The 26,702-nt window shown below is 46.8% G+C and overlaps 9 protein-coding genes across 9 annotated transcripts; 3 read left to right on the top strand and 6 right to left on the bottom strand.

Moving 5' to 3' along the window:
* Positions 1-2,730: 2,730 nt before the first annotated feature.
* On the bottom strand, positions 2,731-5,512 carry M430DRAFT_129393 (hypothetical protein). Its single transcript, XM_024862098.1, has 3 exons — positions 5,389-5,512; positions 5,133-5,330; positions 2,731-5,085 (listed from the first exon to the last, which is right to left on the bottom strand). Exons 1-3 carry the CDS (start codon positions 5,399-5,401, stop codon positions 3,053-3,055), a joined length of 2,244 nt encoding a protein of 747 aa, XP_024716675.1. The 5' UTR covers positions 5,402-5,512; the 3' UTR covers positions 2,731-3,052.
* Positions 5,513-5,647: 135 nt separating this feature from the next.
* M430DRAFT_37642 (hypothetical protein) lies at positions 5,648-6,639 on the bottom strand. Its single transcript, XM_024867157.1, has 2 exons — positions 6,423-6,639; positions 5,648-6,365 (listed from the first exon to the last, which is right to left on the bottom strand). The coding sequence occupies exons 1-2, from the start codon at positions 6,592-6,594 to the stop codon at positions 5,794-5,796; spliced, it is 744 nt and encodes a 247-aa protein (XP_024716674.1). The 5' UTR covers positions 6,595-6,639; the 3' UTR covers positions 5,648-5,793.
* Positions 6,640-7,131: 492 nt separating this feature from the next.
* M430DRAFT_37641 (hypothetical protein) lies at positions 7,132-10,391 on the bottom strand. Its single transcript, XM_024867156.1, has 3 exons — positions 10,109-10,391; positions 9,667-10,062; positions 7,132-9,616 (listed from the first exon to the last, which is right to left on the bottom strand). The coding sequence occupies exons 2-3, from the start codon at positions 9,958-9,960 to the stop codon at positions 7,238-7,240; spliced, it is 2,673 nt and encodes an 890-aa protein (XP_024716673.1). The 5' UTR covers positions 9,961-10,062; positions 10,109-10,391; the 3' UTR covers positions 7,132-7,237.
* A 391-nt stretch (positions 10,392-10,782) lies between these two features.
* On the top strand, positions 10,783-13,586 carry M430DRAFT_54302 (hypothetical protein; the record flags this gene model as incomplete). Its single annotated transcript, XM_024868456.1, has 2 exons — positions 10,783-10,982; positions 11,099-13,586. 2 exons carry the CDS (start codon positions 10,783-10,785, stop codon positions 13,584-13,586), a joined length of 2,688 nt encoding a protein of 895 aa, XP_024716672.1.
* Positions 13,587-14,029: 443 nt separating this feature from the next.
* M430DRAFT_45845 (hypothetical protein) lies at positions 14,030-14,897 on the bottom strand. The gene is made up of 2 exons (XM_024867797.1): positions 14,582-14,897; positions 14,030-14,520 (listed from the first exon to the last, which is right to left on the bottom strand). Exons 1-2 carry the CDS (start codon positions 14,863-14,865, stop codon positions 14,358-14,360), a joined length of 447 nt encoding a protein of 148 aa, XP_024716671.1. The 5' UTR covers positions 14,866-14,897; the 3' UTR covers positions 14,030-14,357.
* Positions 14,898-15,503: 606 nt separating this feature from the next.
* Positions 15,504-16,722, bottom strand: M430DRAFT_45844 (hypothetical protein). Its single transcript, XM_024867796.1, has 2 exons — positions 16,592-16,722; positions 15,504-16,530 (listed from the first exon to the last, which is right to left on the bottom strand). The coding sequence occupies exons 1-2, from the start codon at positions 16,657-16,659 to the stop codon at positions 15,642-15,644; spliced, it is 957 nt and encodes a 318-aa protein (XP_024716670.1). The 5' UTR covers positions 16,660-16,722; the 3' UTR covers positions 15,504-15,641.
* Positions 16,723-17,073: 351 nt separating this feature from the next.
* M430DRAFT_129385 (hypothetical protein) lies at positions 17,074-20,328 on the bottom strand. The gene is made up of 4 exons (XM_024862097.1): positions 19,414-20,328; positions 18,916-19,278; positions 17,536-18,866; positions 17,074-17,486 (listed from the first exon to the last, which is right to left on the bottom strand). The coding sequence occupies exons 1-4, from the start codon at positions 20,101-20,103 to the stop codon at positions 17,246-17,248; spliced, it is 2,625 nt and encodes an 874-aa protein (XP_024716669.1). The 5' UTR covers positions 20,104-20,328; the 3' UTR covers positions 17,074-17,245.
* Positions 20,329-20,414: 86 nt separating this feature from the next.
* On the top strand, positions 20,415-23,245 carry M430DRAFT_148067 (hypothetical protein). Its single transcript, XM_024863103.1, has 5 exons — positions 20,415-20,680; positions 20,736-21,398; positions 21,445-22,221; positions 22,270-22,602; positions 22,691-23,245. Exons 1-5 carry the CDS (start codon positions 20,483-20,485, stop codon positions 23,114-23,116), a joined length of 2,397 nt encoding a protein of 798 aa, XP_024716668.1. The 5' UTR covers positions 20,415-20,482; the 3' UTR covers positions 23,117-23,245.
* A 1,788-nt stretch (positions 23,246-25,033) lies between these two features.
* On the top strand, positions 25,034-26,314 carry M430DRAFT_37637 (hypothetical protein). Its single transcript, XM_024867155.1, has one exon. The coding sequence runs from the start codon at positions 25,076-25,078 to the stop codon at positions 25,940-25,942; it is 867 nt and encodes a 288-aa protein (XP_024716667.1). The 5' UTR covers positions 25,034-25,075; the 3' UTR covers positions 25,943-26,314.
* The last annotated feature ends 388 nt before the right edge of the window (positions 26,315-26,702 follow it).

Raw genomic sequence — 26,702 nt, 5'->3', positions numbered from 1 at the left:
ATAGTTTCTTTTTTCTTACGTTTATTCTTTAATAAGCGTTATAATCTTAAGTAAAAAGTCTTATAAAATACTTATTACTTTATCTAACATTCTCTTTAGGTCTTAAGAGGCTCTACCTCCTTATATAAGGTAATAAAGGTTAAAGTCCTTTACTACTATATACTTATAGCTTTAGTTGTCTAGCTCTTTCTAAAGGGCTAAGAGAGTAAAGGGTCTTCTTAAGGTATACTTATTAAGAGAAAAAGGGTTATAGATATTTATAACTTTAACTAGTATTAAAGTACTTATAACATTAACTTTAAGGCTAACTTAGTATAAGTCTAGGTAAGAGGTATTAAAGGTCTAAGTAGTCTAGTTAATCTTTTTATTTATATATATTATTACTCTTATACCTTTTACTTGTCTATAGATTAGTCTTTACTAAAGACCTAGTAAGGTAGTTATAAAGTTATGTCTATTATACTAGGGTTCTTAAATAGCTAAGATGTTATACTAAGCTAAAGAGAGGTCTTAGAGTAGTATGATTATAACGTCCTTTTGTTTATTAACGTTATATTATAGTATATTAAATAAGTCTTAGTCTAATTTTATAAAGAGTCTTAGCTTATAAGTATTCTATTTATTTAGGATTCTATCTAGCTTAAGATAAGGACGACTAGAGTTACGCTACTAGGTACTATAAAGGTTTTAAAGCTTAGTATTAAGAGAGAAAAAAGGTAAGAGTTAGAGCTATTAGTTTCTTTATTCTTTTTCTTCTTATTTAAGAAACTAGTAAGTAAGCTTATATCTCTTACTTAAAGGCTAAAGGTTTATATATATTAGTATATAGCTCTCTCTTAGCCTATTAGAGTATTAACTCTTAGTCTTCTTATAAAGCGTTTTAAGTTACTTAAAGTAAAAGTAAGGGTTAGGCTTAAGGCTACCTTAGTATTAATTAGATCTCTTTAATAATACTTACTAGGCCTTATAAAGGCTACTTACTCTACCTCTTTTAATTTTTTTTATAGTAGTAAGTAAGCTACCTAGTCCTAGGCCTAGTATCCTTTCTTCTTATAGTTAGTATATCTTTATTTCTCTTTATTTTATAAGTTTTAGTATGTCTTTATCTAGTAAGAGCTTATATATATTTTATAAGTTTTTTGTTTTAAATATATAGTTAACTAGTAAGGTCTTATCTCTTAGTACTTAAAGTACTAGTTTAGGGATACTCTTAGAGAGTAGAGAGTGTAGTAGTATAGTTTACTATCTACTATTAAGCCTTTTTTAATTACTTTTTTTACGTGTTTAAAGTCTAGGATACTTAAGATAAGAGACGTTTACTACTTCTCTTAGGCGTATGTCTTAACTAGTTAGAACGACTTAATGATTTAGATCCTTAGGTTTAATACTTAAATAGCCTAGATCTATTCCTTTTTCTCTAGAGAATCTTCTTTAAGGCTTACTCTCTTAACCTTAATATTATATATAATTATTAGTAGTATAGTCTAAAACACCTTTACTTTACTAAAGGTTAACGTTACTTAGCTCTAATCTTTTTATATTTACCTTATACTTTCTAAATCCTTTATATAAAGCGTATAGCCTCTATTTTTATACTTATAAATAGCTTATACTAAGGCGCCTAAAAGGGCTACATTAATCTTATCCTTTATTATCTTATAATTAATGTTTTTAAATCTCTTTATATCCTTTATAAAGAGCTTAACCCTAATCCTCTTCTTAATCTTTATAACGTCTTTATACCTAAACGTCTAGGTTAAAGGGCTACTAGTCGTTAGGTAGGCTTAGAGTACTCTTTCTCTAGCTATTACTATATATATTAGTTAGCTTTACGTACTAAGGTTTATAACTTTAGTTTTAATGTTCTTAATTAAGGAGGCTATTTATTAGGCCTATTCTAAGGCCTTAGCGTTATTATTACTCGCGTATAGAGTTTTTGTAACGCGTTTAATTTTATTAACTAACTTTTTAATACTTAGTATTACTAGAGAGTGTCTAGCGCTAAAGGCCTACTTATTAGCCTATAATATTACTTTATATATTTTTATAGTAATACTAAGTAATTGTTAGCTAGGGTAGATTCTAGGTCTTTCTAGCCTATTTCGACTATCTCTAGTAGGTTCTCTTAAGAGTACTAGTAGGTACGCTATCGTGTAATAATAGAAGTTAAAGAAGGCACTTAAAGGAGTGTTTTAAGGTCCTTTTAATAAGTGTAGTAGCTGTTGTTTTCTAAAAATGCCGCTCCTTAAGGGGGAGATGTTTTTTAAAAAGGGTTTATCATTCCGCACGTATACACAGAGCAAACAATCAAATACCAGAAACATAAGGTATTAATAGATAATAAGCAGTTTAAGGGTGTTTGTGGGCTTATGTATTTATTGATTGATTTGATTGGTGTCTGGAGTGTTTGTGGTTTTTTTGGGGAGGGGTTAGAGCGGATAGAATGAGAGTTAGCTGTGAGGATAGTATAGTATAGTATAGACTGGGATAGTATGGGATGGGGTAGTATGGGATGAATGGGATAGATCATAGATCTAGATGGATCTATGACCGTTACATTAAATTGAATTACATAGGATGTTACCTACCTACATACATACCTACCTACCTACCTACATGACTATAACCGAGCAACGGTGATGGATAGGTAGCTAAGTGCTGGTCGTCGTCGTCGTCGTCGTTAAATATATGATTTATTCTCACTCAATATTCATCACAGAAAATTGGATTCAAGAGCTATGTATGTATATATGCAAAGTGTCTGTCGTCGATTAACAAACGGGGTATAACATAACACACTACTCCACACGCGGATTAAATTACCAACGTGATACAAGGAGATGGATGGATGATGGGCTGCTTCTCTAGGAATCTAGGTAGGTATCTTAAGGGCAGAAGAAAAAAAGGGAAGAAAGCAGACAGACAGACAGCTAGATGAGTAATAGAGCAGCAGCAATCACAAAAAACTCCCAAGATTGTATACACCGGCCCCAGGATCGACCCCCATAACTCCATCAATGCAACGCCAGAACCCCAAGAATCAGTAGCTCGATCACGCAGCAAGTATAGATGCAATCCCCTCATACGCCTTCTCCACCGTTCGGACACCCAGACCCGGGACAGCACGCAGCTGCTGTAGCGTCTTGATGGCCCCTCCTTCGTCCTCGTCCTGTAGCTCAAGGAACTCGACGAGATCTCGGGCCTTCTTGGCCCCGACGCCGCTGAGGCCCCTGATGAGCGCCACGTCTCTGGAGTTCACAATGTCGAGTAGGTATCTTGTCCGTGGAGATGGGGGCTCGAGCATTTCTTCGCCCCGGTCTCTGTCGGCGAAGATTTGCAGGCTTGATTTTGCGGCTTTGGATTTGGATCTCTTGGGTTTGGAGGACTTGTACGAGAAGCTGTCGTCGTCTTCATACTCTTCGTGCGCTGCTATCGAGCCGTTATATTCATCGTCAGAGTCTGCGCTGGCTCTATGCTTACGTGGCTTCACTTGAGGCTCTTCGTGAGCGGCTTCGAATGACGATGCGGGCGTGGGGAGCTGTATAACCTCTTCAGAAGCGATGGGTTTCCGGCATTCCACTTCTACAGGTGCAGAGGTCCTGTTTGCTGCTTGGTCTCGCTTGGCTTGTATCTTTGCCCTTAGATTATCTATCTTCCTCAGGAGCTTCTCTTGCCCCGGGAAGAAAGGTAGTGCAAGCTCGTACATCTTCAATGCGCTTGTATCTTCTCCTCGCTCCTTATGTTGCTTCGCCATGAGCAAGAATCGCAGCCCTTCAGTTCTCGCTTCCTCGGCCTCACCGCTCTCAATCTTTCTCTCCAGAGCTTCAAGTCTGCGTTGCACCGCTTCGCTGATTTCAACGGGGGCTGCCGTGGCTGGTTGATCCAAAGCCCGATTCGCCAAGGCTTCCGACACTTTGCGCTCGATCAGCTCCTCGATCTTCGCGGCGGACATCTCAGCGCCAGTTCTGACGCCTGTCATATTGGATCGTGCCACCTTCGTTGGACGGGCGATGCCAGAAGGATCTGAAGGCCTTTTGCCTGTAGAATCTGCCCTTCGAGGCGCGGGATTCGACGGTCGAGGTCCCGTCTTGCTTTTATCTGTATAGACAGAGAACGCTTTCAAGGGTTTCTCTGTCCCCGGTTTCTCTGTCCCCTTCTGTACTGCCGCGTTTACGTGAGTGTTGTGAGCATTCGCGAGTGGCCGCAGTGGTTGGCGTTGGATAGTTTTGCCTGTAATTGATGGCGCCTTCCTCGGCGGCTGTGTAAACACTACCTCATTCTCAATCTCCCTTACCTCTATACGCTTTGCCCTTGAACTCACATTCAATGAGGAGAGCGTATCGAGATGGTAGGAGCGTTGAGGAGCCAAATTCAAGATCATAATCGTGATTCCGTTGTTCTGCCCAAGGCTCAGAATTCTGGTCATCTTCGATTCTCTGTAAGGAATGCGTTTGTCCCCACGCCCTATAGCATCAATGCATTGAGAGAGAACAAATAAACTCTTATTGATGCTGGCCGATTCAACCATCCGCTCTTTGCCGTTGTCTGTTCGTCGGTTGTCTTCCGATCCAGCCAGATCGATCGCGGATGCAGTCGATGTCAATGACTGGTCCCCATTCGTCTGAGTGATCTTAACCATGAGAATTGCATGACTTCGGCTACTCTGAGCATTGAGTTTCGTCCCGGCGGTACTTCGGTTGTTATTCGCCTCGATATACAGCCTTTCGAAGTCCTTCAGGTCATCGCAGGCATGTTCTGATAGCCCAACCACTATCGTCTTCCCATCCTTCTCTCGTATCGGCAGACCCGCAAGGGAACGTTTTTCAGGCGGTTCGAATAGATCAAACACTTTGTCGTTGTATATCTCGTAGTATGAGAGGGTTACTGTGACAGAAGTCTCGCCCCCGGAATCCTTTGTAACCTTTCGACCACGCCTGTATATGCCACTGAGAAGTCGAGGTATTACCCCTCGATCAGACATTTTCAGTCCACCTCTCATGGTATGCGTCTTTCCCGTACCGGTCACACCGTATGCAAAGATTGTAACATCGAGGCCCTGAAAGAGAGATTTGAGTGTCGGCGCCACTGAATACGATTAGTACAGATAATGCAACTCCCAATTTTTGGCGTACCTTCGCTTGTAAAGAGCTCCTCCTGTGTAGTCTTCATGTCATAGACACTATTAAACATGAAGGAAAACTCCTCCGATTCGTTCTTGGGATTCGGAATGCGGACGATATTCATATGACCGTCCTCTTGGCTGCTCTCGGCACGCACAATAATATCTTTGTCGAGTTCCTTGCCTAGAAGAGGCCGGATCCGCGCCACCACTGGAAGGATTGTCAGCCAACTTGAGGATCATGCGAATGGGAATATGCAGGCAAATACCTCGAACAGACATGATGAATCAATTGAATGTAGAAAGAATTAGGAAAAGAAACCAAAGAAAAACAGATGTCCTCAATTCCCTTGCCGGAGAGCCACTTGCACTCTGCCGATTTCTAGATCGTTTGTCGCACGGTGGGATGTTGAATGTCGATGTCGATGTTGAAGGTCATGTTTTGGCGGTTGCCATAGGAGACGACCCTCCCACGCCAATCTACTTCGGTACATTGACGGGGATAATTTGGACCTTTATTTCAGAGGCCGCTCAATTGTCACTGGAAATGTACACCATACCTCGTATCAAATTATACAAAGTTTATAAAAAGAAGCGCTCCTATCCTGACACTATTGCGGTATTCTCGTTTTTATGCCCAGCACTTCTGTCCATAGGTACCTTACCCACCATGCTCATTGCTCTGCCGTCCATTTTCGAATAGCGTCCACTGCCTCATCCACTCCTTTCACTATGATTGTTGGCCCACCACTTGCCAACTCTCCAAGTCTATCATTCCATCCCCCGTTTGCTCGATCCACCCACGCCGCCTGGATTCCAGCTGCTCTGGCTCCAACAACGTCGAATGGATTCCCAGTCACAAGCCAGATGGTAGCCATGTCTTCTTTGCTTGTGCTCTTTCCTACCTTCTTAGCGAGGTGCTGGTACACTCTTGGGTCTGGTTTGAAGACTTGGATTTCCTGAACGGTGATGAGACCTCTGAAGTTCGCCCTGTGCGGTGAGAGCGACGGCGACAGCGCCACGGATGAGCTGACCATGGCGTCAGTTCCATTGGAGAAGACGTAGGCATCAATGTCGGGATCTGATGCGAGACCTTCGAGACCCGGCGCCACATCTGGGAAAGTTCCGAGAGAGTTGTATGCTTTCATCAGGCTTTCGATATCTGAGTCCGAGAGAGAGACTCCTGACTCAGCTAATGCGTGCTTGAGTGATGCACGGGTGATGTCTGAGAAAGGCTTATATAATGCTGGATCAAAGAATCAATACCCAGGTCAGGGAAGAAGCTATGAAGATGGAGAAATACACATGCTATTCATCCTCCAAGTATATTCAAGCTGGTAACGGCGCCATGATGCTGCTATAGATCGAGCCTTCTCCTCTCCAAAATGAGACGCCAGCTCTGTTGCAATGCTCTCAGTGGAAAGTAAGGTCCCGTACAAATCGAATGCAATGATCGTCTTATTGTTTGAGGACATCGTGAGATAAAGAGATATGTACAAATATTGTAAAATGTCACAATGTCCAGTGAAGTTGTTCATGAGTCTGAAGTGGGGGTAATGACATACCTTTTTTGTTCCCCCCACCGACAAGGTGTCTCTAGTTCCATCCAACTATAACAGACTCCCTTAACATCCCACAACCTGCTCCCTACAGATCTAATTGTCCTCTGATCCCTAACCCAGTCCTGCACATCCATGCCACAACGCTTAACACTGCCTCTCCACCTCCTATGACCCGAGACCTGGTCACCGGATGCGAGATCGCCTTGCGTTTCTAGATACATGACTAACCCCCGGAAGCGTACATGGAAAGGTGTTGAAAAGGGCTGGTAAACGGGGAATCAATCCGAGAGGGAAGATGACACAGCTCCTGCGGATTGGGACGGGTTAGGAGAATGAGGTGGAAGGCTTCTTGAGATGTTGGATAGTTGGGGGAAGCCAACAGTAGGTATATACTTCATATCTACCAGAATTGAAAGATACAATTAAAAAAGAGGCCAAGAGCAATTATTTGACGGATATCACAAAGAGTCTTTATATTTACATTTACATTTACATTCATATATAAATACAATATCGGGAACAATTATGGCGAACCCAAACCATATAATCATATCTGTTAAGCCGTCTCTTCAGAGTCATCTTCACTCCTAGGCTTTCCGGTCCATCGTTCAAGATACTTTTGCGCTTCAAATTCTTGAGGCCAGCCGTCCCATTTCTCGACACTCTCAATAAGCCTCTCAGCCTCGGCCTCATAAACAGTGCCACTGAGGAAAACTCTCATCGCAATGAAGACCCTCCTAATGAGTTTTGGTCCATTGCGAGACTGAATAGCGATCTCTTCCAACGCCTCGTGATGCGTTCGCATCCATTTCAGAAGATACATAATGCCCTCATAGTCCTCGATGAGACCCAATACACGCACATAGGCATGAAGATGCTCTCCGCCGATTGAGTGTAGAAGTTTCGGAATACGATATGGAGGGTCCATCTCCTCAGCCTCAGACATCTTCATGAACTCATCCACGACCACGGTCACTGGATACTGCGCAAATGCGGCCACTTTCTCGGCTAAAGTAACATCGAATGAAGCAAGAACAGCCTTTTCAAGACCATGGCAGATGATTTGAAAGCCTCGAGGATCCAGTTCAAGACCACATCGGTGGAAGTCACCAAGTGCAGCGACCAGTACTTGCCAGGATAGAAGGTCATTTCTAGGATCTCCAACTAGACCACGATCAATTATAACACCGCGTCGAGCCAAAGCGGCGAATAATGCATACCATGCAGGCCGAAAATGTGTTCGACTTTCCTTCAGAAGCTCCATGGTATGAAGAAGTGGATTGAGTTGTGGCCCCCCCGAGTGTCTTTTGGGTTCCAGGATTTGATACTCAGAACCAATTTGAGCAAGTTCCGCGTTCTCGTCGTGCTCATCTGCTTCATCCGATTTGGATGGTGAAGTTTCTGTACACACAGCACGAGGAGCAAATCGACATAGAAGCATGATAAATGCTGCAAAGGTTGAAGCGGGCAACTTTTCCAGGATGGCGGGGGATATCTCCTTATCCCCGGATAGAAATGCTACAGCTCGCTGATTCACTTGACTATCACGTAGATACTGCAGACCTTTACCCACAGTTCGCGCATGCCCAAGGAGGAATGTCAGAAGTCTGCCAGTGGGCCGAGAACCGGACTGAATCATCTTGTCGTAGAGTTCATCAAAACTAGGCGGTAGAAGGCGTTGTCGATAGAAAGTACTGACATTATCGGTCAAAGGGGTAAACACTTCCTTGCCATCCCCCGGCGATGCGTCATATTGCGCCTTTTTTCCGGACCTTGCTTTGTCAAAATCGAGTTTCTCGAACATGGCGAGGTACATGCGTGAGCTCGGTTGGCCACCTTGCTCCTCGAAACCTTTGAAAGCGCTCCAGGCTTCTTGAATATCGCGAGTTGCCTCGATTCTAGCAGCCCATAGGTCTGGCTCGACATCACTATGAGCTTTGCGTTCGGCAGGCCGCGGTCTCCGCTTTATGAGCTTTCGAGTCTGGATCGTTGGTGTTCCATCAGGCTCCTGACCTCCTAAGATCCTAAATGCTTGATCCTTTACACTTTCCGTGTACCCAGACTCTTTAGTTCGCATTGTTGCGGATACAACTCTGCTGAGATCATCTTCAAGTGAACGTTGCGCATCCATGCCGTCCTGATCAATTCGCCAAGGAGGCCAGCTCCTAGTTCTAAGGTTTGCAACCCTTGATTCTCTCTCAGACTTTTTAGAAGCAGCCAGCACTTGAACAACAGCACGGTAGCTATCTTGATCCAGTGTCAACGGTGGGTTAAGGTGCCCGACAGCCTCTAGAAGAACAGTTTGCGCTCGCCAATTGTAACTCATGGACTTCAGAGGATCTATAGAGGCCGGCAAGGCTAATAAGCGCAGGGTATGGTTGTAGATCCGACAGAGTCGATGGTGCATTCGTGGATCTAATTGCCTTGGGTCACAATTGTTGCTATGCAGAATTAAATGAATGATTAGGCCGGCCATATGTGAAATATTGACTACAGCTGGAGCCCAGATACGACGAGCCTGGCGTAGAAGGCGGCTTATTATCATGATAAAGGTTGAATCTTCAAGCGTGGGAGGCCGGCTAGACGGATTCAGATGACTGCGCGGCGCTTCTGACGGAGGAACGACAATGGCATTGAGCTCCGTTTCAGAGATTGTTGTAAGATTGGATCGAGGTGTTCCTACGAGTTGGTTCCAGGTGTAGCAGAGTAATAGTTTCAACGTCCTGACTTGCAGGATATCCCGCCGGAGTATTTCAAGCAAGAGAAAAGTTGGGTTATTGGAACCCGTGGAGAGAAATCGCTCGGCCATCTCATCTACACTTTGTGCTGAAACAATCCAGGCCCAGTTGTTGACATCAGCCATTGTCAGGCCTCTATTTCGTAGGGTGACCACGGCTTGATCGTGGAAGGACTGCTCGAACGCTCCCGGAGTAGTCTACATGGCTGTCAGACTTATTTGCCAAACGGGGAGGGGGCAGAACATACATTACGATATTTGGACCTATGAAGGTACTCCAAAAGGATATTTGGTAGTGATGAGGGCGAAAGATACTTCCGAACACTTAGCCAGTATAATTCTCTTTCCCAATCGCTGTCTATATCAAGCCATCGTGCAAGAGAGGCTGGAGGAGATGGCCGCTTCCTCTTCAGTGTCCTTTGGGTACTGGTCCTGTGAAGAGAAGGGGAATACCTCACCACGGCCCCGCGTTCCCCTAATTGACGAGTGTTCGTTGGATGGCCGAACACGTATAAAGCCCCAGATCCGGCCTTGACCGCCATTCCTTTTGGTCTCCTCGATTTTGGAGACTTCGGTGAGATTCGAAGAGGTGACGAACCATGGTGTAGGTATTGTCGGGCTGAGATTGCGAAGATGTGTTTGAACTGTGAAAGGTTAGGGGAAAGCGAGGACACGGAGCTTCTGACTTACGATATGATGGCTGGCAAACCTTGTGGAGCTGGCAGATCGCCGTAAAAAGGCACCGCCCAATCCCGAGGAAAATAGGCACGATTGCATTCGTTCATGTTGTCCAAAGGATCTAAAAGTCCCAGGAAAAGACAGCCAAGTCAAGCTTGAAAAATGGCATAGCAACTGTTGTTGGGCAAAAGAGAGGATTCCAGGGCTTTCAAGATATTGAGACGTGCAAAGATCAAAAGCTTCACGTGGGAAGATTCAATGGGTCGTAGCTGGTTGTATGTGGTGAAGATAGTAGGCGTGGTAGAGCCGGATGTCTTTGCTTTGAGCCTGCAGTCGACCTCCCGGAGAAAATCATGACTAAGCGAACCGGCTTTAGCGTGGCTCGACTTGACATGGCTGTCGCTTTTTGCTTCAGACTGTACATTCCTGGGGTGAACGACGTATCCACCACACACAAACGGACCGCGAGAAGGAATCCCTTTCCCCGCTGTCCACTTACATCAGATCGAGCGTCCCGCGTATTGTTCAGCTCAAGCGAAGTCTTGGGGTTTGGCAAATCTTCACCTGCCGGCCCGCACGCAACTTGTCGGTCACACATTCCACTCGCTACCCTCTGCGATCGCGACTCGCGACGACCCGCGAAGGCAAAGCCCAAAATCCCATCGCGAGGGATTGAAAACCTCGTGATGGCCTCGATCGCTGGGGCTCCCAGCCCGCCGTCGCACTCGGATTCCACCAATGCTTCTACCACCCTCTCGGGAAAGCGAAAGCGCGACGACACGATAGAGGTTCAAAGTCACATAAATGGCATCACTGAATCGAAGAACAACCAAACGGGCGAAGACCCACAAGCCGTAATTCGGGACTTTGTTGATGTGCTTAAAGCGTAAGTTATACTCGCTCCTTCAAATTGCAAGGATTTCATATTCCCAAAACATCTTTTCCTCATGCCGCCCTTGCTCGGACAGAGGTAGAACATGCATTTATTGATACCATATCCAGTCACGACTCTGACCCCTTCGTCCTTACACGACCTCTCGCAGAACGTGCTTCCTCGACCGAACCTCAAGCAAAGCGGCAGAAAGCTGAGGGTAGCGACGAAGCATCTACCGTTATTACGCGTTCATCCGCGAACCTCTATTCTACCCTCGATGACGTCCTTGAGGATATTGATTCGGCAGTTTCTGATATTATGAAGGAGCTGGGGCTGTCGGACGATGCTGTTCGGAATCATCAATTCACACCTCTTTCGCACACCCAGATCGAGGTGTCTGCGAAGGTTTCCTCTTTCAAAAAGAGAGCGCACGATCTTGCGCAAAAGAACAAAGCCGACAACCAGAAGATGGCCGGTATGAATGGTACCGTTTCGTTGGCGAACGGTGGCTTGGGCTCCAAAGCATTCACACAAATCAATGCGAACCCGGGCGAAAACAAAGCGGTTCTCACTCTTTATGGAAATACTGCTGGGGGGCCGCGACAGCTCTTTTCGAGTAAACAGAAACTGGCATCAGTTAAAGGAGAGGTTCAAGACACCACACTGCCTATCCAAGATGCCGGGCTCCCCAATGGTATCACCACGACACATATTGTGCCTATCGATTCTTGTGGCGTGATTGAGGAAAATAAACGTGTACCTACATTGGGCGACCTATTCCCGACTCCCCCTACTCTACCGACCCTGCAACCACCCAAGCCTTCGAAAGTTGCAACGACGCGATCATCCACAGTAGGCTGGTATCAGCCAGCTACAGCAGATCCTTCTCCCAAAAGTTCAAGCTATTTCAAACAATCGATTTCGACTGGCCAATGGCTCGATTATAGCAATACCTCTGCGGTGCAAGATAATAAGAGAAAGCAACGTGACCGAGCCATGAGCCTTGGTGGATCTAAAGCACCCCAACTGGATATTGATGCCGCTGAATCTGAAGCTGCAAAGTTGGAAGGGCTCTTCCGAGGTGCTTATTCTAGCTTCGCTCCAACCAAAGATGACGCAGCGGCTATTGTTCCCGAAGGCCAGCTCAATCGCGCTTGGTGGCAGCGATTTGGGGAAAAGAGTTTCCAACGATTGGTAGAGAATGCGAATGAGCTTGATGGTGTTGCCATCGATTCTACTGAAACTGGCCCAGCAAAGATTGAAGACGACGTTGACGAAGACGAGAAGTTCCGTGAAGCTGTGGAGATGTTCGAAAAGGAAGCGATAGATCCCAGCCTCGGGACTACTGTTGAGAAATCAGTGGAGGAGAAAGATGTCGACGAGGTTCTCGAAAGTATCTCTGAGCTACTGGAGACATTGAACTCCTACCAGCGAATTCGCCATTTGTCGCTAAATCCGACAAATCGCCCCATGGGACTCCTCTCTACTACTGACACGACAACCCTCGGAACTCCTTCAAAGCCTAGCGAATCAGAACTTGCAACATACGAAGTTCTCAAGTCTCAACTTGCATTAATGATCGCTACTCTACCGCCGTTTGCCGTTGCTAAGCTCAATTCTGATCAGCTGGCGGAGCTGAGCATCAGCACTAAAATTCCTATCCCAATGAAAGAATATAACGGGGTTATGGAGGAAGACGAGGCATCTAGAACGAAGCTTGCAGGATTGGCTGCACCTTCTACCGCTCCACGTGCTGCTCAACCTGTATCGCTCCCACGCAACAATTCCGCTGCTTTCTTTGGCAACCAATATTCTGCACAACGCCCTGCAGGGCCTATACCCCAGCAGTACTATGGTTCTCAGACACCGATTCGGCAACCACCGAACAATTATCAACGACCACCTGCCACTGCTCCTGCTCCTTACCCATTGCAACGACCTGCATCTGCTACACCTTATAGATCAGCCCCATACGCAGCGCCGGCATATGCGCACCAGGCTCCTAGGCCCATCCCTCAACAATATAACCCACCGTATCCTCCACAATACCCTCATACACCCGGTGCACAGCCTTATGCTCGTCCTCCTACCCAGCCTTACCAAGGCATGCCACAGTCTACTTCTCAGACACCTATGAATGGGCGATATCCGAGCCAGCCTTCTTACCCTCAGCAAGCTCCGGCACAAAATGGGCTTGGCTATCCATATGGCAATGGTATTAATGCCAATCGCCAACCTTCTCCTCAGAAGCCGCTTTATAGCCCGCAACCAACCCCCTCTCAGTTGCAGGGCCGACCTTCATATTCCACACCAACTCCGCCCACGTCTCAAGGGACCCGTCCATACCTTCAAAATCCATTGAGCCAAAATTCAATGATGAACGGAGGCTCTTCTCAGTCACCGCAACCACAGCACACGCAACCAGCTCTCGGCCCTACCAATTACAGCACATTCATGACAACCGCGGAGCAGGCAAGTATGATGGAGCGTCAGCGGGCACAACTGGCACAGCAGCAAGGCTTGCAACAGCAAGCGAGGAACGCAGCACAGGCAGGTGCAATGGGATCTCCATCTAAGACACAAGTCAATGGCAATCCAGTTGCTGCTGGACTATGATTTGATAAGAATGGCGCAGGGGTTAATTGAAATTTGATGCTCTAGGGGGAATCCAGGGAGAAATCATGGGCTAGGCAGGTTTAATTCCTAGGATAATGGCTGGATCTGGCGTTGGTTTGATTGTAGAAGGGGGTCCATGGGTTCATTTGCACCACACGGTATTATGGGGCTTCAGATGTACAATATAGCTCGAGCTGGCAAACTGTATAAGTATAGAGCTTTTCAATGCAATTGCACGTATAAAATACATAGAGTTCACTCCTTGTGCTTACAAAAGTCTAAGACTACCATGAAAATGTTTTCTTCTCGTTCTGCCCTTGGCATATGAACTCTTAAATTCTATAGATTTTAAACCCAACCACAAGAGAACCTGGACTTTTATCAGACTTAGACGTGTCTCTTTAGCAAAACGACGACCCGATCAAGGTACGCCAAATCCACAACTGCATAACAAACCAAACAATAGAGAAGTAAACAGTTCAAATCGAAACCCTTTTTTGCCCTCCTTGTAGGTAAGCGTCGCTTTCTGCCAAATAGCAGCCCTTCATGAAACCTTTACAAGAAAGAACTAGGAATAAATAACTGAAATTGCGCCTGTACAACTCCCCTTATTCATCAGTCATGTGAAATCAATGTTTCCCTCCGCCCTGGGATCTAAGCAGGTACCGAAAGAGGTTTGCGCGTGACCTATATAGAGGTCGATGGGTGGTGCTACGCCAGCGTTTAGGAGGATGTCGGTGTTGCAGAGGATGACGAAGGAAGTGGTGGATATTAAGCTAAGGCATTGAGGAGTAGGTTGTATCCTTGGGCCCAGGTCAGGTGGCTGTATTGCTGGTTATGGTTGCTACTGGCGGAGAGGAAGTGGATGCTGGTATAGAGCTCGAAGTTGAGGGGATCGAGGAGAGTGAACGGATGGAAGAGGGAGATGACGAGACTACCTGGCTGGACAGACTGTTAGTCCTCAGTCATTCCTTATGCAGAATGAATACCCGTACCCAGCAGCTTTATGATGCTTCTTTAGCACTGCAGCCGCAACTCCCCCTCCAATCGCACCACCGATCACTAATGTTATTGAGACCGCAACCAGGATCCAAAATATCTTCGGCGATAGTCCGCATATCGTCTTCTTCCTATCTTCCTCAAAGTACGATTTCTCGCCATCAGGTTCTCCGCCGTTATGAGCTCCTCCATTACTATAACCCGTTGGTATTTGCGGCCGCCAATTAGCCTCCGCAGGGTTCGAATACGCGTGATAGCGGTTGGGGGAAATCTGTTCCATTTCTCAGTGTCCTCTAATAGACAGCCTCATCCAGACAATGCAAGAAGCCAAATAAAATATCAAAAAATGCCAGAGTATGCGAATACATGATAAGTGATGGATAACCTTATTTCAAGGATGGCGAGAGAGCTATTTTAAGTCTCCCAGCTAGAATTATGTGAGAAATTCTCAGCACTGTGCGACAAATGGAACGTACTCAGCATCATCAGGGATGATCGGTTCGATCCGTTATCACAATTGGGCAATTCCTCACTTGTTTTCTGGCGAAGTGGTCATGGGAATTCTGAAAAGATGCACCAACGTGGCAAGGCTGCGGCGCGCGCGTCTGTCTCACGATAAGCAGCTTCCGAGGAGGGCGAGGTAAATCAAGTGCCGCACGAAAATAAAACATGTTGGATGCCTTGGAGGGGTTTAAGGAGAGGGGAGGCTTTATCAAGCACTGCCTCTCCCTTTGGCAACGCCGCATTTTGTGTTTGAAAACAGTGTGATGCGGTCAAGGTAGCGAATGCACCCGTGAGTTATTTCTTGAGATTGGGAAAAAAAAGAAAAAGTCGTATTAACAGATAGAACAAGTGCATAGAATAAATGTAATACCAAAAGGATTAGCATTCTCTTTGACATTGAAAAATAGAATCGGTCTCAGAGATTGGATCTTCCCTGTACAAGGCAGCTGTGGAAACTCTTCCAGTCGGTATAACGAATTTATTCTCATATCCGCCTACACCTTAGTAAACGCCGAACGAAACAGAACTTAATATTACAGAATCTCTTCCGATCTACTTCTTTTCCTCGAAGTAGAATTTTCCCAATCCAGCCTCATCGGGACTTCCCAAAGGCGGTCTTTTTTCCTCGTCATCGTCAAGACTGCCCTTCAAAATTCTCTCTGCAGCCTCAACCCCAGAGCCTGGATTCCCTACCGGCACTCCACCTCTAGCAGCAGTGTCAACGTACCCACTCGCCGTGTCATCTGCTAACCCATCTATCATCCTCGCCTCCCGTTTCTGTTGCTCAACGGTAGCAGATGTGTTCCCACTGAGCGGAGTTGAAGATGCGCTGCTCTGCCACTGGTTTGCCAACCCGCTCCTTGGTACCAGATTGCTCCTAGAATACGTCGGTCCACTAACCGTACTGCCGGCTCCCTCTCCAAAGCCAACGAGAGATATGTCGTCACTCATACCGTCAACGTCCATATCCTCATCCATAACACTGGCTGAATATCTGTCCCGATCATCGTTGGTATCCATGCTCATTTGATCCACCTCTCTATCATCATCATCTCCTTCCGTGTGCCCTTTGGTACTCCCGCTGGCCCATGTTGTGGTTCGCCCGCCCGTTGACGCTGAGGCAGAGCCTACAGTCGAAACCTTGGTCGTGTAGACAGGATTGCCTGCTGCATCGAAGTAACCTGGTATCTGACCTGTACCGGCAGGGCCAGTTCCTGGACTACCTGCGGCATTGGGATTTGCACCTCGCACTGTAGAAACACGCTCTAGACCCGCTAGACGTGAGATGCGGTCCGCGCGCTCGGCTTCAAGTGTGTTGCTTGAAGCGCTGTGACGATGACCCAAGCTGCCGGTATTCTGGAAAACGGTACCACGATGGCCATCTTTGATTGCGGTCGTAGAGAGCGCGGATAGGGATGTGGTGGTGGAGTTCGGGGTGCCACTTCTTGCGATCAGCCTGGTGGGGGGAGGAGGGGGTGCACTCGCGCTTGAGAGCTACTTACGGAGCCTCAGTAGGGGTGTCAGGGTTGGATGGAGGATCTGGCATATCGAGCAACGTTGGAGTAGCCATTTTGAATTGTCGAGATAAATGGATAATTCCTTACCTGCGTCGTGAGTGAGCTTTGTGTCCTGGAGAAAGCGGGTTCGATGACACTGGATCGATGATGTACCTGTTTCGCTCCTTGAGAACCCCAGCCTATCGCATATCGCATAGCAAGGCGGTCCGCCAGACCCAGCCTTGCCGAGTGGATTCAGTGGATTGGCCTAGGAAGTTTAACGTGCCCGGCCAATCATGTACAAGTGTCACGGCATCAATAACCGTGTCAATATGTCATGTTTGTCTATGGACCTGTCATATCGCGCACTACTGTACCTAACAACGGAATAGGCCCCTACCTACGTAGGAGTCGATTGCATTTACCTCTATGTGGTTGCAACATGACAACTAATGGATATGCAGGTGTACACAATACGGTACATTACAGTACGGTACATTATTATTAGTAGGTAGATCTCTAATACGTAGTAAAATTTCAACAAGGGGGAATTGAAATTATCCTACCCCGCCATTTCCGTTTCCATAGGTGTTGCCCCTATTGACAAGTCATAATCCTCGTGATTTAGCAAGCCAGCCAAAGAAAGAGAGGGACATAGCTTTATATCTCGTCTTCGCCACCTTCGTTCTCGTCCGGAGTTTCTTTAGGGGTAGAAGTCGGAGCTTTCTCTTCCTGCTTCCTCCATAACCCTGCTAAGAACTCGCTCGTGCTCGCCTCGTCAACCCCCTTATCTTCTCTCTTCTTCAGGAACCGCGGAAACCTCAAGCTGAGCCCCTTCTCTTCACTTACCAACCCTATCGCCGCCTTGTACGTAGGACTAATCGTTATATCTGCAAACGCTCTGTGAACGTTAGCCAGGCAACGAAATGTGGCTCACAGGGGTCACTTACATCTCCCAAACCTCCTGCGGTTCAAACCAAACATCTGGATAACCCCCTTCGTACTCAATATACGCCGGTTTGCCGCCAAGGACGTGCTCGCCGCCTTCCTCATAGTATTCTTTATTTGCTTTATAAAACGTATCTGTGAATCCACTGATACATTTGCAAACTGCCTCCAGGCTTCCAGTTTCCTCGTTCCGCACTGCAAGGAGAATTGGAGACCAGAACTTGGCTTTTCGTCCTTGCCCGTGCCAGCCGGCAATTGGTATTAGATCCAAGGTGTCGAAGGAGGTGCTATAGTCTTTCTTGACCTTGAGCCAGGATTCGAGACGCTTGTCAGGTTCGTAGGTTGAGAGCAGGGCTTTACGGCGATTTTTCTTTGGCTCCTTTTCATTGTCTGACTTTTTCACTCCTTTGCTACTATTAGCAGCAGGTTCGAGTGTAACTGCGTCTTCTTCAACCTCCTCTTTCAGTTTCGGGTTCGGGAGGTTGTCGAGAATTTTCACCATCAAACCTTCACATTTGCTATCCGTTGCACTTTTAAAGAATTCGAGAATAATCTCTGAATCTTGAGATGTGGCGTCGATGCTTTTCACCCAGGTAAATTTGTTGGGAATCTCTGTGAATAGGCTTCGCAGGAGCTCTCGTCTCTCTCGAAAGGGCCGATCTAGCAATGGTTCGCCGTTCAGATACATCAGATCAAAGGCGAATAAGCAGACTGAGACTTTGACGCTCCCAATTGCTACGTCTTTCCGCGCCCTATTAGCCAGTGTTTGGAAAGTCTTCAGTTCTCCAGATTCCTGATCCACCGCAACGACTTCGCCCTCCATAATAAAGCTGCTCACTCCATCGCCGCTGACTTTCGGGATCAAAGCCACTAGGTCGGGATATTTGTCGGTCATGAGCTCAAGATGCCTAGAAAATATCGAGACTTTGCCTTGCGCATCACAATGAATCTGAGCTCGCTGGCCATCGTATTTATACTCACAGCTGAAATCTCGACCTTGAAGCTTAGTGAGCATTTCGGAGAGGTCTCTGGTGATGCTTCCCAACATAGGGAGGAGAGGAACGTGCAAAGCAAGGCCACATCTAATGAGGAGTTCGTCGCAAACTCCAACTTCAAGAAGTGCGGGAATCAAATCGTTATAGTTCGGTCTTTTGGCGAAACACGCCTTCACAGTCTCCTCCGCTTTAGCCCAAACCTCAGCCAAGGCATCCTTCTTGAGTTTACCTAGCTCTTCCTGCGATTTGAGAGGGAAGTCTGCACCAGGGGGGCGTGATAGTAGGAAGGCTCGAGAAAGAGCAATCAACATGGTTGTTTTGACGGCTCCAATACGCAACTGTATGGCTGTCAGTGAAGCTTCAAACAAAGGGTTGAAGAATGCTTACATGCTGACAAAGAGTTCTGACGATGTATCGACTTTCTTCCGCTCCTCTTGCATCTTGCAGTAACTTGTTGACAATGCTTTGCTTGATTTCCCCGCTTCCTGTTCCCTGAGTACTGGCTATTTTAACCAGCGACTGATAGACGCCTTTGATTGTAAGCGGCTTAGGCTTCCGGAGTGTAAAACTTTGTTTCTTCTTGGCTTCAAAGGCCACATCGCCAGCATCGCCGACCTTATCGTAAAGTGCCTTGAGAGACCGGCTATCTAGACCACACACCGTCTTTAATGCTTTCGAAATCGCGGATCCACCGAGTCCAAGCTCAAGTGATATATACGGTGGGGATATGGAGTTGGTCGCCAGCCATACCTGGAAGCCATGTTAATAAGGATTGCTGAAGATGTGAAGCATAACAGCTTGCACAAGAAATAGCTAGCATTAACATATGACATACAGCAAGGTATGTGTTCAAGAGATATAGCAAAAGCAATATATTGTACGTACAGTAGGTAGTAGACTACTTGGATCCCCCTCGATAATAACCCTCAGAGCATTCACAAGAGTATCAACAATCTTAATCCGACTCTGAGTGCTGTTGATAAGCACAAAGCATCTAGTAAGAAGTGCATAGGATGCATTGCCTCCGTCAGCAGCCCAATGACTCTGTAAATCTTCGACATACTTGGAAGGTTCAAAAGTTAAGGGACTCTCATCAAAGGGTATATTCGAGGTTATGGCATCTTCTGCCGAACCAGTTGACTGCAGAGAGAGTGTATTCTTTCCTTTTGGCTCTTGCTGTGGCTTTTCAGGTCTTGAATCCAGCCTGCCAACTTCATCCTCATTCTCTCTTTTGCCATCCGAATAGATATCATACGTGGGTTGAAAACCTATACTGCTGTCTGGAGGGCCTGACGAATCCAATATCCCGTCTGCCTCCTTGCTAGCAGAATTCTGTCTCGCGGAGTTGTCACTGGCTTCCTCTTGATCCCACTCCGCTTGTAGCTTCCTGGCCAGCTGTTCATCTGTCAACTTGGATCCTTCATTAGGAGACTCGATATCTCGCTCTCCATGGTTCGAAGCTCGGGAAGGAGGGTTCTGCTTCTGTTTTCCGAAGAAGAAATCAAGGTTTCTGGATGGGGCAGGAGAGGATTTAGAGCTGTCATTGAGCTTCCGCCGTTTCGCAGGACTGCCCATATCGAAAGCATGGATATCAGGTATGAGATAGCAGCGTTCAGCTAGCTCGAAGTGACCGTCAACGGGTGTGGTTGACGTCAGGTACTTTCTCTTGCATCACGGTTTCCGCGCTTTTCCTTATAATTACCCCAATTCCATGCGCACAATTACTATCCCTCAGTAAGCTGGCGCCTGTCGAAATGCCTTCTGTGTCCAGCTCAGTACATTATGTTGCTGAAGTCGTGTACGGTGCGTCGGTGCGTCATCGAGGCTTGGAATCGCGCTCGAAGCAACGCGCTCGCCAAATCGGCCCTGGACCGGAAAATCAATGCCCCAGATGAGATCTGGACAACTACCTTGCAACTTCAGCAAGCATCACTCACACGATTAACCACCAACGATGGCCGCCCCCTCAGCATATCGGGACCCAAGCCCTGTGGCTATCCTCCTTGATCCAAAAGCGGAAATCCCAGTTGGAGAAAGAGACATCAGACTGGAAGACTACCTTAATGACAAGATTCAGACGCCTGCGGATTTTGGTGACCTTGCTGGTCTCATAGAAAATGTGGAGACCCAGAAGAAGCAATTGGAAAAGCAGGTCAGTATCCACATTGCAGGACGGTTTCTGAGCTCTCTGGCTAATACAACCACAGCTAGTTGAAGCCAGAGCCAAGTTGGAGGAATCAAAGCGGGCCTCTGCCAACCACAATTCCCTAATACTCCAGCGAGCCAAAGAATTCGAGGAGCAACAAAACAATGTCTATAAACGTCTGATGATGGTCATCTCGGCCGATACACCTGAGCAAGCTGTAAATCGTCTTAAAGGGCCTATGGAGAAGCTTCGAAAGGTTGACCTGGCTACGGAATATGTCGAGTTGCTAAAGGAGGTCGACGATCTTACCAAAGATGCCCACAAACATCTCCCTGCAAACCCAAAGGAAGCCCTTGGACCATATACGCAGTTGAAAGAGCTTGCCAAATTGTTGAACAACCTGCAGGAGTCGGCCGAGGGAGCGGCTGTTCACCTTGTCAATTATGTTGATCAAGCCTCCACCCGATTGTGGGAGCAAATGAAGAAGATAATGACGGACGAATTTGAATCGATACTGCAGAAGTCAAAATGGCCGGACAGTGCAAGCGTGCCTACTAGGGAATGGAGTGATTGCTTTGAGAAACTTCTAGACCTACAGTATCCAGAACTGATGGATGCGCGGGAGCCTATCATTCTCCTCCCTATGGGCGTCTTGGCCAAAACATTTATACAACAATTTAAATATCATTTTTTCAGCGATAAGCCTACAAACGCTGCAAACAAGGTTAGCATCTACCTTATAGTTACGAGCCATTTGCTGACGTTCGAAGCTTGGTGACTATTTCCTTTCATGGTTCGTTGGAACTATAGAGAACTGGGAACCTTTCCTGCGTGAGAACGTGGGACCTGTACTAGCAGCGCATTTTCGAGGCAACGTGCTGGCAGGGAACTCGATATACGTGGATCCTGTGGCGGCATTCATCACCGCCCTGCTGCCTGTTTTGAGGGAGAAGGTTAGCAGCCTGTTGAAAGAGATCTCTAATGATCCTGGATTATTGAGCCGATTCATGCATCAGTTATTCGAATTTGATGACACTATCAGAATCAAATTCAGTTATGACGCCGGAAATGTTCAGTTCGGCTGGAAGGGAATCACCTGGGAGGTCCTGGATACCTATTTCGATCGATGGTTGCAGGTTGAAAAGGACTTTGCACTTCAGAGATATCAGGAAATCATAAAGGCGCCAGACAGCATCGACTACGATAGTACCAGCCCAGGAAAGACGAAGTACACATCTGTTGCAACCCAAGTCACGGACCTTCTACTGACTGTAACGAAATCGTACAATCGTATCCGGAGATTTCGGAACAAAATGTATTTTCTGATCGAAATCCAAGCGGAGATTCTTGACCAATATCATGGCCGACTTAGTGACTCTCTGGATGCATATCAGACAATCCTATCTCCTCTAGGCCGAAGACTCCATGGAGTCACAAAAGAAATGCAAGCTGAAGTCGAGGGAATTGCCGGTTTGGAAAGTCTTTGCAAGGTTTACGGAAGTGCCGAACACATCATAAGCACCTTGAACGAGTGGAGTAATGAGGAAGTAAGTTACCCTTTAGAGTCACATCATAATGCACTAACAGAGCCTCAGTTTTTCGTGGCACTTTGGGACGAATTGCAAGGAAGAGCGAAGTCAGCCAGTGTGGACGACAACCTTGCTGGTGAGATGACTTATACCACCGTCAAAGAATCCACATCTACGGCCGTGGGCTCAGATGCGGATGGATCCGTATTTGATATGACCATTCAAGGGTTTAGCCGTCTCCAGAGCAGAGCTTTAGATTTCCTCATGCAGGCGCCGAAATACAGCTTCCCGCAAGCTTTTAAACCCTACCTTAGTACTCCGCAATGGACGACAGTGGGCGACGAAGTTCCAAATCCCTCTATTATCGCAATTACTCCCGAACTAGACCAACCCCTCCAGGTATGTTTACTCAGTTCGTTTATCTAGTCTCATCGAATACTTGAGACCGAATTCGAATTTCATGAATCAACTATTGACCTTCGAGCAGACATTAAAACTGGAACTAAGCTTTCTACAAAGAGCGCTTGGCTTTTCACCATTTCGAAGAATCTGGCGGGCAACGTTGGATGCTCTCCAGGATCTCTTATGGAGTGATGTCCTATTCAAACAGAGATTTACAGCATTAGGCGCAGCACGGTTTATGCAGGACGTCGTCACCATGGAGAGATTGGTAGATGCACCCACCCTGGGTATGCCGAAGCTAAGGGAGGGCGTCCTTTTACTGAATTTGCCCTTAACTGTTGAGGATGGCCAACCTGGTCCGTCGCTTAAGGATGCCTGCACTGAATTATCGGGTAGTGACTCTGAGGCCGAGGCTTTCGTCGTAAAGATGGGGTATAACTATATCAGTGGACATGAAGCTAAATCTATCCTGCGGAGAAGAGTTGAGACCTTTGATTGGGGGGTCTTGTAGTCGTAGGAACATTATTAACGACTGAATAACTAGATATTCGAATTGGGGACGGTGACGAAGGCTGTTATACCCAGATCAAATGTAGAAAAGCATCTGAAGTATCTCACGGACATCAAAAGCTTCAATTATTTTGTTTGAAAAGGACATGCTTGTTATCATGTCTTTGTACTTCAAATCTTGGAGAGGCTAATCACTGTTACTATTTGGACGTCCCACTGTACTAGTAATTCAACATTCTGCTCCTCAAGTCGGGCCGTCGGTTTCCCAAGGTACCTGGAATATTGACAGATTCCCTAAATGTATTAATGCATTTCTACCCCGCACAGCGGAACATCATATCCTTCAGCAGTGATCATCAGCATGCAAGTCCTCCACACTCACATGGCAGTAATTGCACTGTAGCCAAGCTAACCTAATAATCTCTCACTTCCCCCCACAAGTATTCCTCCTCTTCTCCCACCAGAAGTTGTCATTGCGGGAAGAAAGCAACTTCAGAGATGTTTAAAAATCGGCCGGATCAAAGCGTCAGGCACCTAGCAAAGAGCATCACTATGGAGTAGTAGCTATAAGCGCTAGAGATCTTTTGAGTTTCGGAGGCAGAACTCGACAGGCGTGACGGAATCATTATATCGTATGGAGGACGCCCCAAGCACGTAGTACCGGTCCTTCAACACGGAAGGCTGACTCCCCCTTTGTGGTGATATCATGGTCCGTTGAAATACGGCGTAAAGCGGATACCGAGGTCCGCCAAGGGTTGATAATGCAGGGGGTTTCCGGGGCAGGAGAAGAGCCCCTTTTCCAGGCCAGAATACTACAGCCACATGCTTGTCTCTTGGAAAAGGGTCCTCCTGTCTATATCGGCCAGTGGACTTATGAAGTATGTAACATGTAAGATGTGCTTGGAGCAAGATACAGCTGGATCTTTGAATACCTCAGGTAGTATCTTATGTAATCCAGAGTCCTATGGGACGCCTTTCGAACAAGTAATGCTGGCCAATGGCTCGAGTCATTCGCATCCGATCGTGCTTTGGGAGGACCAAAAATAATCCAGCATTAAAAAGAAACGGCCAAGCGCCAAGCGCCAAGCTGTCGTATATTATTCTGGAGCTGGACCGTGGTCGTCCATTCTGCCGTCTCACTCCTCTCTCTCACCCCTCTCCCCGTCTTCCTCGCTCCTCTCCCGAACTTGGGTGGTCAGAGTGTGAGCCTGCGCCGCACAAGGGAGACTTTGGATTCACGACCGCTGCGCTCGCCCTCTCTTCGCTTTTAGAAGAATGAACCTTCCTTGCCAGACCCGACATTACTGAGAAACGCAGCATTCATTCCGCAGTCTCTCTCTGGTCCGCGTACCATCCCTCTCTCCGACGCTGAATTCTCTTCTTCCCTTCTTTCCCTTCGATAATGAATGCCAACGGCTTTTCCGAGATGATTAACGGCATCTGGCGCATCAAATGGTACAAATACAGATATGTGATCCTCGCAGCTTTATGCTTCAACATCCTCGTCATCAATTCCCTCTTCTTCGAATCCTCGTTCATCAACTTCAGTCCCTTTAAATCCCGTCCTGCTGGCGATGGCGAATCTAGAGGGTCTGAGCCACCGCCGTCTTCTTCCTTGTCCTCGGATCCCCATTCCTTACTCTTCAATATCCGAGACTACAACTTCGATGGCGAATATGTTTCATGGCCTCTGAAGCGAGTGTGCGAGGAAACAGAATGGGTGCCGGGGTTGACGTTTGTTTGTGATAACAATTCTGGGGGGATTGGCAATATCAGGAACTTCATCTTGACCTGTATTCGATATGCAATTGATGCAGGCGCGTCGCAGCTTATCATGCCCAGGATACAAAGACGATCCGAAGATGACCTGGCGAACATCTTTACGACTGGTTTCCAGCCTTTTGAATACTTTTTCGACAAGGCTCATTTCATCCACGCCTTGAATACTTCCTGCCCGCAGATGAAGGTATTCGATACAGTGGAGGAAATACCAAATGCGGCCTCAGTTTTGAAGATTGAGGAATTCTACCCCAAAGACTTAAATATCGATTTGGATGGATGCGATGGCCGCGGCGTGAATAGGCATCTGGATTTTTTTCGACCGAAGTTCCACGCCTGGCTCGAGACAACGCGCCGCAAACCTACTGCAGAGGCACCGGTAACCATCAGATTCAAATGGGCGACTTTCTTCGAATGGCCAATATATCGAGATGGACCGGAGTTTGCATCGACTTTTGGAGACATCCTGAGGATACGGAAGGATTTACAAGAACTTGCTGCCAAAACGCTGTCCGCGATGTCTAAATTCGCCGGTGTGGAACCACATCCGCCTACTCTGGACGCTCCATATCTAGGTGTTCATCTGAGAACCGAGAGTGATTCCCTAGGTTTCTGGCCCAACTTTGAAGAGCAGAGTAATGGCTACCTGCAACAAAGCCAGAAATTGGGCCTTAAGTACGCTTATCTTGCCTGTGGAGATGCCAAAGAGGCGAGGCGATTCACGGACAAAGCAAGGAACCAGACAATGCCATTACATGTTGCCACGAAGATGACGTTGTTGCAGGGAGAGGATTATCAACGGCTAACAAACATGAGCTGGGATCAGCAAGCTCTTGTGGACTTTCTGGTGCTATCGAAGAGCACACACTTTACAGGATGCTCCTTCTCTTCATTCACAATGAACATCGCATTCAAACGACATTTGATGACCGGTGGGCTCAACACAAGACAATGGAAGAGCCCAGGAGATCAGTTTTCAACATTGATTGGGCGATTCGAAAGTTGGTACGGCGATTGGATGTTCATGTACGAATGCATGTGGCCCTGATTTGGTTTGTGCATTGTCGGTTGCAGACCTGGGGTTATGTGTTCAGATCATACTCGCCGCTATTCTAGTTGAGAGCTCCCTCCATCCAACCAGCGGGCTCTCGGCTATTCCCCATGATTCTCGTTACCTTGGCTAGGAAGAGAAGAAAGCGGTTCCTCCAATTCTGGCGCCTGGAATTTACTGGCTCCAATTTCCTGGCCTCGCTTTGATAGCTTTAGGCATGTGAGAATTAGGAGAGCTAGGCCACTGTGTGATCAATAGCTGGGCCCTTGCATGGAGCATGGCAAGAGGTGATATTGTAAGATGGAGTTTCGGAGTACCCAAGACCTTCAACCGAGAAGTCGATTGCATTGAAGGAGTTTTTGGAGGTGCCATGAATATGTGGAACATAGTAATGAGAATAAATAATAACTTTCTAACCTCCTACTGTACTGGTAACCTACTTTGCGCAAGTATGACATCTTGGTACTTACTTGAATGTCGACCCTTTCGGAGTAGTGTTTCGTAGTGATGCTTTCAACGAGACATACCAGAGTGATACCAACATGAACTTTCCCCCATCTTTTGATAATCACGTGCTACTATGACTAAGCGAGCACCTCATAATTTAGCCCGACCAAGAGAAAACTTCCAATAACAAGGCCCCATTCTCGTCTCAATTCACATATACCCTTTCGCATCTACCTATAGAGAGTGACAGCAGAACGCGACCTCTGTGATAGCTAGTTGCTATCTTAGAAAGGGAGAGCTTGGAAGACAA

The sequence above is a fragment of the Amorphotheca resinae genome, assembly GCF_003019875.1.
Source record: "Amorphotheca resinae ATCC 22711 unplaced genomic scaffold M430scaffold_14, whole genome shotgun sequence".
Taxonomy (NCBI): domain Eukaryota; kingdom Fungi; phylum Ascomycota; class Leotiomycetes; order Helotiales; family Amorphothecaceae; genus Amorphotheca; species Amorphotheca resinae.
This window is presented reverse-complemented; position numbering and strand designations above follow the sequence as displayed.